The 12,535-nt window shown below is 42.2% G+C and overlaps 1 protein-coding gene across 1 annotated transcript in view; it reads left to right on the top strand.

The window, feature by feature from the left end:
- Positions 1-12,535, top strand: part of VPS54 (VPS54 subunit of GARP complex) — a 243,203-nt gene that overhangs the window by 85,099 nt on the left and 145,569 nt on the right. The window contains exons 8-10 of the mRNA XM_082252138.1: positions 4,618-4,744; positions 8,332-8,439; positions 9,043-9,098. Coding sequence (XP_082108264.1) covers positions 4,618-4,744; positions 8,332-8,439; positions 9,043-9,098 — 291 coding nt within the window. The remainder of the gene's footprint in view (positions 1-4,617; positions 4,745-8,331; positions 8,440-9,042; positions 9,099-12,535) is intronic.

Below are 12,535 nucleotides of genomic sequence, written 5' to 3'. Positions count from 1 at the left end.
ATCTCTAAGCAGCGCATACCCACTATACACTTTTTTCACTGTCTGTTCAGTGATGACCCCTCTGCAAGAGGTAGATTTCAGGGTCCATAGTCATCAATAATGCATATCTTCATGTGCCGTTTTTTTTTTTTTCTTAGGCTCATCAAAGGTTTCTGCAATTGCAGTAGAAAGTCGTCTTTTTTTTATTTGTGACTCGGCCCTTTGAGCTAGCCACAGCTCCTGAGTGTTCGCAAAGCTCCATGCCTTGGTGCTGGACTTTCTGAAGTCGCAGGGCATGTCAATCTCAGTATAGCCTAATAATTTTTTTCTCAGGAAGCAGTCTGGAACATGATCCAAACATTGGTTTGCCAGAGGCTCTGTTCCCCGGGTGTTGCAGAGCTAAAATTGGTGGTTAATGGTTCGGAATCTGGAAAGGGTGAAATTCTTCCTTTCAGGAGTTTGGAAGATATCCATGGAGGCAAGTCGCTCCAGTTGGTTTGAAGGTGGCTACAGTTCTGTGGACTTGGTTTCCACAGGAGAGAATACTGTCCATCGATATCTTGAAACTTTTGGCTAGTACACCTTGCTCTAGATTATTGAACGAACCAGTTGTAAGTTCAATCTGACAATATTTCTACAGTGGCATATAATCAACCACCAGAGTGGCACCAGGAGTCATGCAGCTCTGGAAGGGAACCACATCCTGTCTGGGGCAGAACAACAGGTGCTGTCTCTGTCACCAGTACATATTCCAGGTATAGAAAAATGACAGTGGGGTTTTCCAGTCATCAGCAACTAATGACGGGACCACGCGGTCCCTGCTTCCTGAGACATTCTTTTGGCAATCTGCTAATGTTGGGGAACTCTGCAGTTGGATTTACTTGATTCTAAGTTCTACAACAAGTTGGACAGGTTGTGTCTGGGACGAGAGTCCCACTGGAAATAGGGGTAGATGCACTGGTAACATCTTAGGGACCAGTTCTCTCTATTTGACGCCTTTGCTCTGTCGACTACTATGGCATCTTTTGTGAAAAATCAGGGAGCTGGTAACTAGGGATAGACCGATTATCGGCAAAACGGCTGATATATCCGCGGCCGATATGCACTTTCCCCAATATATCAGTATCGGCCCAGGAACTGGCCGATATTGCCGATATTTTTGTGACGTCATTCTGCCTTCTTAGGCCTCCTCCCTCGCCTTGGACAGCCTCGTCTGGATTCGGGAATAGTCTTGCAGGAGTGTATCACAGCCATACACCCACCCACAGCAGCCCAGTGCCAGTCAGCCATCCACATCCACAGGCCCTGTACCAGCCAGCCAGCCACAGGCACTGTATCGGCGAGCAAGCCAGCCAACCACAGGCCCTGCACCAGCCTGCCAGCCACCCAAAGTCCCTGTACCTGCCAGCCACAGGTACTGTACCAGCCAGCCACCCACAGCCCCTGTGCCAGCCAGCCACCCACCACAGGGTTCCAGACAGCCAGCCACCCACCCACCACAGGGTGCCAGACAGACAGCTTCCCACAGACAGGGTGCCAGACAGCCAGCCACTCGCAGGCCCTGTACCAGCCAGCCACCCACAGCCCCTATGCCAGCTGCCCACCCCAGGGTGCCAGCCACCCACCACAGGGTGCCAGCCAGCTATCCACCACAGGGTGCCAGCCAGCCACCCACCACAGGATGCCAGCCAGCCACCAACAACAGGGTGCCAGCAAGCCAGCCATTAAGCATTAAACAAAAATTAACATGTTCAGTACCAGATTTGTATCAAAAATTCTCTTTATTTTTCAAAACATTAAATGTACAAAATATCAGCCCATATCGGCCGATACTGATATGTTGTGACCAAAATATCGGTATCAGCCCTGAAAAAAGCATATCGGTCTATCCCTAGTGGTAACACTGATGATAGTGTTAGCCAAATTAGCGCAGGAGGGCTTGGTACTCTGACATAGCCTTGGAAACTTCCAGTCCAGCTAGACCCAATGGTCTTTAGTCCTGTCAGCTCTGCTCATTTGAGTGCCTGGAAGCCGGCTTCAGGGAGCTAGAATTACAGGACTTGGAAATATTTTGTACCTGGAATGAAACCAGGAAGTGGCACACGCAAATATGTGAGTGGGAGTTTTTTTCCTTTCTCCAATCAGGAAGGGAAGTGAGATTGGCTTTAAATACCATTAAGGATCAGATTTGTCTCTATCCATTTTTTTCTAGAGGCCATTGTTTCTTACTCCTTAATTCATACTTCATACAGGGTGTAACACAGAAGGTCCCGCCTGTCAGGCCACCCTTGTGTCCTTGGGACTTGAATTTGCTCTTGACTGTCCTTGCAGAGGCCACTTTTTGAACCATCTTGAGAAACGGTTATTCCTTTGACTCAGAAGATGGCTTCTTTGGTTGCTATCACGTCAGCAAGTGGAGTGTCAGAGCTGACAGCGCTCTCATAGAAGGAGCTAGTCTTGGTCTAACATCATAAGGTTATGTTGCGTCCTCATCCATTTTTTTTTGCTTGGATTAGTTTCTAGTGTTCACTTGAATCAAGACCGTGTCTTGCCTTTCTTTTCTAATCCTCAGTTGGCAGGAGTAAGATCACTGCATACTCTGGAGGTAGTTCAGGCGGTCAGGATTTACTTGAATTGTCGGCGCAGGTCAGGAATCCTGGTTTGTGCTGCCAGCAGAGCCCTGCAGGAGGCATTCAAATTAACTATGTTTTTTCTTTGGATCCGCCAGTTAATTATTTAAACCTATGGCTTGAAAGGGCAAGGTCCCACCCCTTTTTGGTGAGAGCGCTCGCTACCAGGTGTGTGGGGGAATCTTGGGCCATCCGCCATCAGGTGTCGAAGGCCACTACATGGTCTTTCTTTCATACATTCACAGGATTTTACCAGATGGATATCAAAGCCACTGAGGATACTATTTTGGCCACAGTTTGTTACGGACAGGAGAATATGTCCTCAGGTGGTAGTTTCTGTGGTTGTGTCTCCCTCCCCTCAAGGGCATTGCTTTAGGACATCCCACATAGTAATTATTATGGCTGCTCTGTGTCCCGTAAAGTGTTGATAAAGAAAATAGGATTTTTCCTACAGTTTACCTTTTAAAATCCTTTTCTTGGAATAAATCACAAGACATAGAGGTCCTTCCTTCCCCTCTTTTTTGGGATATTCATTGCTTTGCTACAAAATTGAGGTTCTTCCTGTGTAGGAGGGGTTATATAGAGGAGGACTTCCTGTTTGATTGATCTGTCCATTCACCTATAGGTGGCGCATAACCCACATAGTAATTATTATGACTGCTCTGTGTCCCGTAATGTACTCCAAGAAAAGGATTTTACAGGTAAGCTGTAGGAAAAATCCAATTTTTGTGGCAATTTACTGTAGAAAACCCAGTGAATTCCAAGGAATTTGCCTAAGCCGGCCATAGATGGCTTGAATCTCATTCGGTTCAGCAGGGACCGGCTGAGATTTGACCCATCTACGTATGGCTGGCTTAAGTCACAACAATTGACAAACACAATTTGCTTAAGCTGATAACACACGGGCCATTCTAATTTCTTGTGTTTTTATTGAACACACTCATTAATCATAGTGCTGAAGAAAAATAAGTTAACATACACACTCAACGTGGATGGGGGGAATCCCTTCTGCTGAGTCATTGTATTCTGACAATGGGTAGATTTCCCTGCCGCTAGAATACACTCATCGGCACTGCTGGCTATAGCCGGCTCATCGAGATAAACAAATTCCAACAGGCTACTTGTGTTCAACCAACCTGCCCATGTATGGATCAAAAGTCCTCCCTGAACCGGCTTCATTTTGATCCATGTATGGCTGGCCTAAATGCAAATCATTTTTAAGATTTGGGTACAATGGAGAGGAAAGAGAGAGTTTTTTTTTTTGTTTGTTTTTTTGTCTGTGTTACTTTCTCTAATTGTCCTGATTACCGATGTCACTGGGAAAGTAAGTTGAAGGTAAATCCAAAATTTTGAGCTGCCATCAGAACAGGATTAGAAATATTCCTGTGGGGACACTTGTTCCAGTGACAACTGTAAAAGGCCCGATTCACATTTATGCAGTTTCAGTTGTGTGAAAAGTACAGGTGTGATCAGGGACTAAGAAGGGATTACCCTCGCATAGGAGAGATACTCTCTCACTTCCTGTTGGGTCTACAGGACTGGAAGGGAAGGAAAATCTCCCAAGGAGACACATTTGGCAAAAGAAAAAAAAACCCTGGCAGTATTTTGAACCCTCCCCCATTCTAGCCAAACTTTAACTATAAAGTTTTAGAAATAACAATCGACCACATAGGGAGTGTTTTTTGTTTTCAATAATTCTGCCAGCTCATAGATTTGTATTGTGGGAGGGAGCAATGTAATGAACAAATATGTCTAACTACAAATTATTTAAATTGTTTCAAACTTTAACACACATTGGTAAGAATATTGATATAAAACAGATCTCTCTATGTGTTTCTGTAAAAATCATTGCAGAAATTGTACATTTATTTTAAATTAGTTTCACCTGTCAGAGAAGATTCATGCTTTTGGATTGATTTTGCGTCTCAAAAACATTCTGATTGACTGTTGGTGTTTAGAATGGATTATTGGGTTTGTTTTTACTAATGCTTTTTTCTTAACTCCACAGACACCTTGGGTCTCAACTTTGTGAACTGGAAAAGCTTATTGATAAAATGATCATTGCAGAATTTACTTCATATGCTCAAAGTGACTTAAACAGACCTTTGGATGAAGACTGTCAGGTCGTAGAGGAGGTGCGTGGTTTTTTATTGCAACAGCTGTAAATGATTTTTGTTTGTTACATTTATTTACTTGAAGTATAGCCAAAGCCAAACTTTTTCATTTTGGCTATGAGGGGTGTTGAAAAAAAGCTTTTTTTTTTTTTTTTAGGTAATTTCATGTCTTATTAGGGAGAGAAATCCCCCCCCCCCCACCCCCTTCCTTAGACAGTTGTCACAGTTTTCCCAAGGGAGGAATACCATTCTATTCCTGTTCTGGTGGCAACTTTGGATTCACCCTCACTTTCATTGTGAGTCACATTGGCGATCTGGACAATTAGAGACAGTGAATGTCCTTAATGGAGGCAAAGACAACATTAAAAACCTGATAGTGGTTCTATCCCTTTTCCACTTCATCCAAGTAAAAAAAAAAACGAAAAGAAAAAAGTTTTGCCTTTTACAGTGCCTTGCGAAAGTATTCGACCCCCTTGAACTTTGCGACCTTTTGCCACATTTCAGGCTTCAAACAAAGATATAAAACTGTAATTTTTTGTGAAGAATCAACAACAAGTGGGACACAATCATGAAGTGGAACAAAATTTATTGGATATTTCAAACTTTGTTAACAAATAAAAAACTGAAAAATTGGGCGTGCAAAATTATTCAGTCCCCTTAAGTTAATACTTTGTAGCGCCACCTTTTGCTGCGATTACAGCTGTAAGTTGCTTGGGGTATGTATCAGTTTTGCACATCGAGAGACTGAAATTTTTGCCCATTCCTCCTTGCAAAACAGCTCAAGCTCAGTGAGGTTGGATGGAGAGCGTTTGTGAACAGCAGTTTTCAGTTCTTTCCACAGATTATCGATTGGATTTAGGTCTGGACTTTGACTTGGCCATTCTAACACCTGGATATGTTTATTTGTAAACCATTCCATTGTAGATTTTGCTTTATGTTTTGGATCATTGTCTTGTTGGAAGACAAATCTCCATCCCAGTCTCAGGTCTTTTGCAGACTCCATCAGGTTTTCTTCCAGAATGGTCTTGTATTTGGCTCCATCCATCTTCCCATCAATTTTAACCATCTTCCCTGTCCCTGCTGAAGAAAAGCAGGTCCAAACCATGATGCTGCCACCACCATGTTTGACAGTGGGGGGTGGTGTATTAAGGGTGATGAGCTGTGTTGCTTTTACGCCAAACATAACGTTTTGCATTGTTGCCAAATAGTTTGATTTTGGTTTTATCTGACCAGAGCACCTTCTTCCACATGTTTGGTGTGTCTCCCAGGTGGCTTGTGGCAAACTTTAAACGACACTTTTTATGGATATCTTTAAGAAATGGCTTTCTTCTTGCCACTCTTCCATAAAGGCCAGATTTGTGCAGTATACGACTGATTGTTGTCCTATGGACAGAGTCTCCCACCTCAGCTGTAGATCTCTGCAGTTCATCCAGAGTGATCATGGGCCTCTTGGCTGCATCTCTGATCAGTCTCCTCCTTGTATGAGCTGAAAGTTTAGAGGGACGGCCAGATCTTCGTAGATTTGCAGTGGTCTGATACTCCTTCCATTTCAATATTATCGCTTGCACAGTGCTCCTTGGGATGTTTAAAGCTTGGGAAATCTTTTTGTATCCAAATCCGGCTTTAAACTTCTCCATAACAGTATCTCGGACCTGCCTGGTGTGTTCCTTGTTCTTCATGATGTTCTCTGCACTTTAAACGGACCTCTTAAACTATCACAGTGCAGGTGCATTTATACGGAGACTTGATTACACACAGGTGGATTATATTTATCATCATTAGTCATTTAGGTCAACATTGGATCATTCAGAGATCCTCACTGAACTTCTGGAGAGAGTTTGCTGCACTGAAAGTAAAGGGGCTGAATAATTTTGCACGCCCAATTTTTCAGTTTTTTATTTGTTAACAAAGTTTGAAATATCCAATAAATTTCGTTCCACTTCATGATTGTGTCCCACTTGTTGATTCTTCACAAAAAATTACAGTTTTATATCTTTATGTTTGAAGCCTGAAATGTGGCAAAAGGTCACAAAGTTCAAGGGGACCGAAATACTTTCGCAAGGCACTGTAATTTTACTTCAATATCAAAATAATTGAGACTGGTGGTTTCTAGAAATTCTTTTGTGTTTTAGCAGCTTCAATAAGAAGTTATCATATGAGTATATTTTACATCTGATCCTATCCTATACACTGTAGAAATTGAGATTTCTTTTATTTTATGCTGTGAAAGGATTCATGAAAACAGTTGCTAATGGCCATATAGTGTACAATATGGCCACTCGGATTTGCGTGTATTAGTTCATACAGTCGTCACCTGCCATTGATTTTTACATACCCACTTGCAGCGGCTGTACACTACATTTATCACCCTCTGGTTATTGAAACAAATACTCAAAGAAAAAATGACCCTACTACTATCATAAGCAATAATAAGATAGGATAAATGCTTACTTGTACAGGGGCCAGCAAAACAAATCTATCCCTTTAAGAACTTACAGGCACCACTGTTCAATCTGAGTGTTGTATAGGGTGTTCTCCTCTGTGGTTTCAAGTGCTGTGGTTCCTTCCCCTGACCCCTCTTTTACAGGACAGAGTAGCCAGGTAGCAGGAGCTGGGAGGAAACACAGCACATGCTGGGTACACGCCATCAAACACACAATTGTGTTGAATAGCTTTGGTGCCAGACACACAAGTAATTCAGCCTATACTTTTTTTTGGGGGGGGGGGGGCTCTTACTGGATTTGCCTGCAATACTGTTCACTGTAATGGGACCAGAGCTTTTAGTCATGGTATAAATTAGGAAATACATGATAATCATCAAACCACTTGCTTAGCTGTGGTTTGATGAGGAGAGATGGCCACATATAGTTCCTAGATTAAATGAAAAAAATGATAGTCTCATATTTAGGGTGGTGTGTCAGCTTGTACATTCCTTCTTTTTATCACTGTTCAATTAAAATATTGGGTTGGTAGGGTTTCTGAGTGGGATATTTTTCCTAATGATATGGATTTTCCACTTTCCCAGTAAAGTGGAAAATTCCCCCAAAGAAAACATTTTCTTGGGCAAATTTTTGGAAAGTTGCAACAGTATTAAAAACAGTCTTGGGTATCTGCACATACTTTTCAAAGCCTTTTTGAGTTGCCTTTCATCCCCAAAACATCCTGATTTTATAATCAGATTTTATTTTATTTAACTGCATACAAGTTGAGATTTCTGCACAAGTTAACCTAAACATAGTAGATTGGGTACAATGTACCAGTGAAATTCCTGTTTCTTAAAGCTGCTTTCAGTTTTTACTTGCATAACTGTACATAAAACCTTTGCATGCAATGTATATAATCGTTTAAAACATGACTGCAGGGTCCAGAACTTAAAAAGAAATGCATCTACCAAATGCCATGTGCCTGGGTCCCAAGCTGTGTACAGTACCCTGACATTGTTCAGCTTTTATTGAACATTATTTGTAACTACTATGTATAGAGTAATTTTCCACTTACATTTAGTGGAGCTTTTAGTGAAAATTGCATCATGCTCCAATGATTTTCTGAAGGTCATATTTTAAAGGTACATACCTTAACCAATTTTTTTTCATTTATTTGCTTCTCAGGAGAGACTGGTGGCCTTGGTGTTTGGGTTGTTAAAGCTACGAAAATTGGATTTTTATGAGATCTATGCACATGAAATGATGGCTTCTGCAAAAAACATCATAAAACAGGTACTATGTATTGCCTTTTGTTGTGGAGGAGTGGGACTATAAAAAATATAAAGGCACGGTCACCTTGCCATTGCAGAGGGCCAACCGACCCCGTGATACTTACCTTGCCTAGGCTCCTTTGTCACTCTTTCCTCTTTCGCGGATGGCACTGAAATAAGTGATTTTGGCAACCAGGGGGAGTGGTGACATCACTCCCTTGGTCATGTGACAGTGCTTATGACTAGTGATTTGCTATTAGACCTGAGCACTATCACAGGGTGTAGGGCACATGCTCCCCTACACCCAGAAGTAGTGTCGCTGACTGTGATGGAGGACAGAGCATGGGGGAGCACTTGTAAGGTGGGTGTAAAAGATAGCAAAGGGTACATTATTTAAGTATACTGTCATAAAAATAGATGTCTGGAAACTACCGGTGCTTAGTGATCCAAATAATTAGACATTTATCAGAATTGCAAATTGCAAGAGCCCATTCTGTGGCTAACCTTAATTTTTTACTGACACCATTGTAATATTTTGCATTCAGAGCTAAAAGTTAATGTGTTAGCTAAACGTTGTTTCTCTCAGTGCTTTAGTGGAGAACTTTTTTGTTTTTTTACCCTTTAGTGTGTGGTGAGCACAGTTTCCCAGATCGAAGAAATTGATTCTGAAGTCGTCACTAAGTAAGTGTTTCTTCTGTTGATGATCAAATGGAATATATAGTGCATCACAAATACAGCAGGTAAATTAATTATTGAACACTTCCCCATTTTTCTAGGTAAATATATTTCTGAAGGTTCTATTAACATTACTTTTTCACCATATGTCGGTAGCAACCCAGGCAATTCACCCATACAAAGAACCCAAAACAAAAAAAGTTCAGAACTTAAGTTATGTGTAATAAAATGGAATTGCACAGGGAAAAAGTATTGAACACGCTAACTGAAATTTATTTAATACTTTGTACAAAATCCTGTGTGTCAGCTTCAAGACACCTCCTGAAAGGAGAAACTAGTCGCATGCATTGCTCAGGTGTGATTTTTGGCCCATCCTTCCACACAAACAGTCTTCAAATCTTAAAGGTTCCTCTTCTTTGAACTCTGATCCTTAGTTCTTTCCATAGATTTTATATTGGATTCAAGTCGGTGATGGGCTGAGCCATTCTAGAAGCTTTATTTTCTTTCTTTTAAACCAGTTGAGAGTTTCCTCGGCTTTGTGTTTGGGATCATTGTCTTGCTGAAATGTTCACCCTCGTTTAATCTTCATCATCCTGGTAGTTGGCAGCAGATTTTTTTTATCAAGAATGTCTTAGTACGTTTTTCCATTCATCATTCCTTCAATGACAATAAGTTTGCCAGTACCGTATGCTGAAAGCCCCACAGCATGATGTTCCCACCTCCAAACTTTACTGTTGGTATGGTGTTTTTGGGGTGATGTGAGGTGCCATTTGAGCTCTAAACATGGTGTGTATTATGACATCCAAAGAGTTAAATTTTGGTATCATCTGACCAGAATATATTCTCCCAGTATTTCACAGGCTTGTCTAAATGTTGTGCAGCAAACATTAAACGAGCTTCAACATGCTTTTTCTCCAGCAATGGAGTCTTGCGTGGTTAGCGTGCATACAGGCCATGGCTGCTGAGTATTAAAAAAAAATAGCGTGCAAATGCAAAAGAAATTACTACCAAATCTGAAGAGAGTCCATAAATAAAAATGGGGGTTTGGTCCCACCATATGGCCATATCGTGCTCAAGCCCACTACTGCGTCAAAGTACCCCATTATCAGTGGGTCCTACACTATCCATGAAAAAGAGATGAATCCAACCTTTCTAACCCTTGGAGATAAAACTCCTTGCTGGGAAAAATGTGCAAATGCACTACAGGGGACTCCTCCTATATCCACTTGATGGTGGACACTGATTGAGTACAGGTGTATGTGGGGGGTGGGGAGGGCTGCTCAACCTCGATAGTCTGGTCAGACCGAATACATAATAAACAGGCAAAAAATTTGGGGGAGCATACCTATGTATTTCCAAAGCTGCTGCAGCTATGAACCAAAAGACATGTATATTAAAAAAAAATAGCGCGCAAATGCAAAAGAAATTACTACCAAATCTGAAGAGAGTCCATAAATAAAAATGGGGGTTTGGTCCCACCATATGGCCATATCGTGCTCAAGCCCACTACTGCGTCAAAGTACGCCATTATCAGTGGGTCCTACACTATCCATGAAAAAGAGATGAATCCAACCTTTCTAACCCTTGGAGATAAAACTCCTTGCTGGGAAAAATGTGCAAATGCACTACAGGGGACTCTATTTTTTTTTTTTTTTTTTTAATATACATGTCTTTTGGTTCATAGCTGCAGCAGCTTTGGAAATACATGGGTATGCTCCCCCAAATTTTTTGCCTGTTTATTATGTATTCGGTCTGACCAGACTATCGAGGTTGAGCAGCCCTCCCCACCCCCCACATACACCTGTACTCAATCAGTGTCCACCATCAAGTGGATATAGGAGGAGTCCCCTGTAGTGCATTTGCACATTTTTCCCAGCAAGGAGTTTTATCTCCAAGGGTTAGAAAGGTTGGATTCATCTCTTTTTCATGGATAGTGTAGGACCCACTGATAATGGGGTACTTTGACGCAGTAGTGGGCTTGAGCACGATATGGCCATATGGTGGGACCAAACCCCCATTTTTATTTATGGACTCTCTTCAGATTTGGTAGTAATTTCTTTTGCATTTGCGCGCTATTTTTTTTTAATATACATGTCTTTTGGTTCATAGCTGCAGCAGCTTTGGAAATACATGGGTTTGCTCCCCCAAATTTTTTGCATGGCTGCTGAGTGCATTACTTATTGTTTTCTTTGAAACAATTATACCCCTGCTAATTCCAGGTCTTTCTGAAGCTCTCCGGAAGCGGTCCTAGGCTGTTTGACTACTCTTCTGATAATTCTTTTCACTCTGTCAGAAATATTGCAGAGAGCACCTAGTTGTGGCTGGTTTATGATGAAATGATGATCTTTCCAGTTCCGTGTTATAGCCCCAACAGTGCTCACTGTAATATATCAGAAGTTTAGAAATCCTTCTGTAACCAATGCCAACAGTATGTTTCTCTTTCGTTCATTGATGGACACAGCTCCATATCTTTTTTGACTCTGGGGTAATGCTGCTCTCCATAGGAGTAGGAGGTTTTGCTGCTCTCGATAGGAGTAGGACTAGGTGGAAACAAAACTTGACTACGCCCCTAGGGCCATCCAAGTGGGTATTCTTCCCACTTCCTGCTATAGGACTTTCGTTTTTCTGCCTAGTCAGGAGTAAGGACCTGGTTCCCTGCTGGGATCTGCGGTCCTGGCATTTTTCCCCCCTTTTTTTTGAATCAAAAGAAAGATTTATTGAGAAAAACGCACAACGATACAGGTTATAGCAATCACAAACAATCATGGCAAATGCAAAATATATAACGTAATACAGCACATAAGCAGATGTAAAAAACATGTGACAACATCAACAAGTCATAGAGCACCACAAAGAATTCGAGGGAGTAGGACCAATAGATTAAAATGTACATAGCCCCTCGAGACTGACAACCCACCACCCCGGACAGGTCCTGCACTTTAGAGCAGCATTCGGTCCAGTACCAGCGCCGTGGGGGCCATACCAGGAGAGCTCAGCCACACCCCCCACACCTTAAAGAACTTGGCAGTAGAACTCCACTACATGTTCTAGAATACCCAAAATGCACTGCCTGGGGTCCTGCGGAATTGCCAACTCCAGGACCCTGTTAATGGAGAACCCCCGACCAGTACCAGTGCAGCTTCGGGCATCTCCATAGTCAATGTACCAAGCTCCACCCCACATCTACTGCACAAATCGTCAGGCCAAACCCCCATGGAGTGAAGTTTCAACAGGGTGTGGTGCACCCTGAGGAGAATGTATAATTGAGACACCTGGTGGGACACATTAAGTGAGCACAATCGGACCGATTCCATAGCATCCTCCCACTGTTCAGCCGGGATGTCCCCCACATCAGAGCACCAGTTCTCACATGCCCTACTGGGATACATCTCCAGATGAGCGCCCAACAACGAGGCATAACAGCTGGAGATGAAGCCCTTGGT

This window comes from Pelophylax lessonae, assembly GCF_965119305.1.
Source record: "Pelophylax lessonae genome assembly, chromosome: 3".
In the NCBI taxonomy this organism is placed as follows: domain Eukaryota; kingdom Metazoa; phylum Chordata; class Amphibia; order Anura; family Ranidae; genus Pelophylax; species Pelophylax lessonae.
Note: the sequence above shows the minus strand (reverse complement) of the source record. Positions and strands in the feature narration are given on the sequence as shown.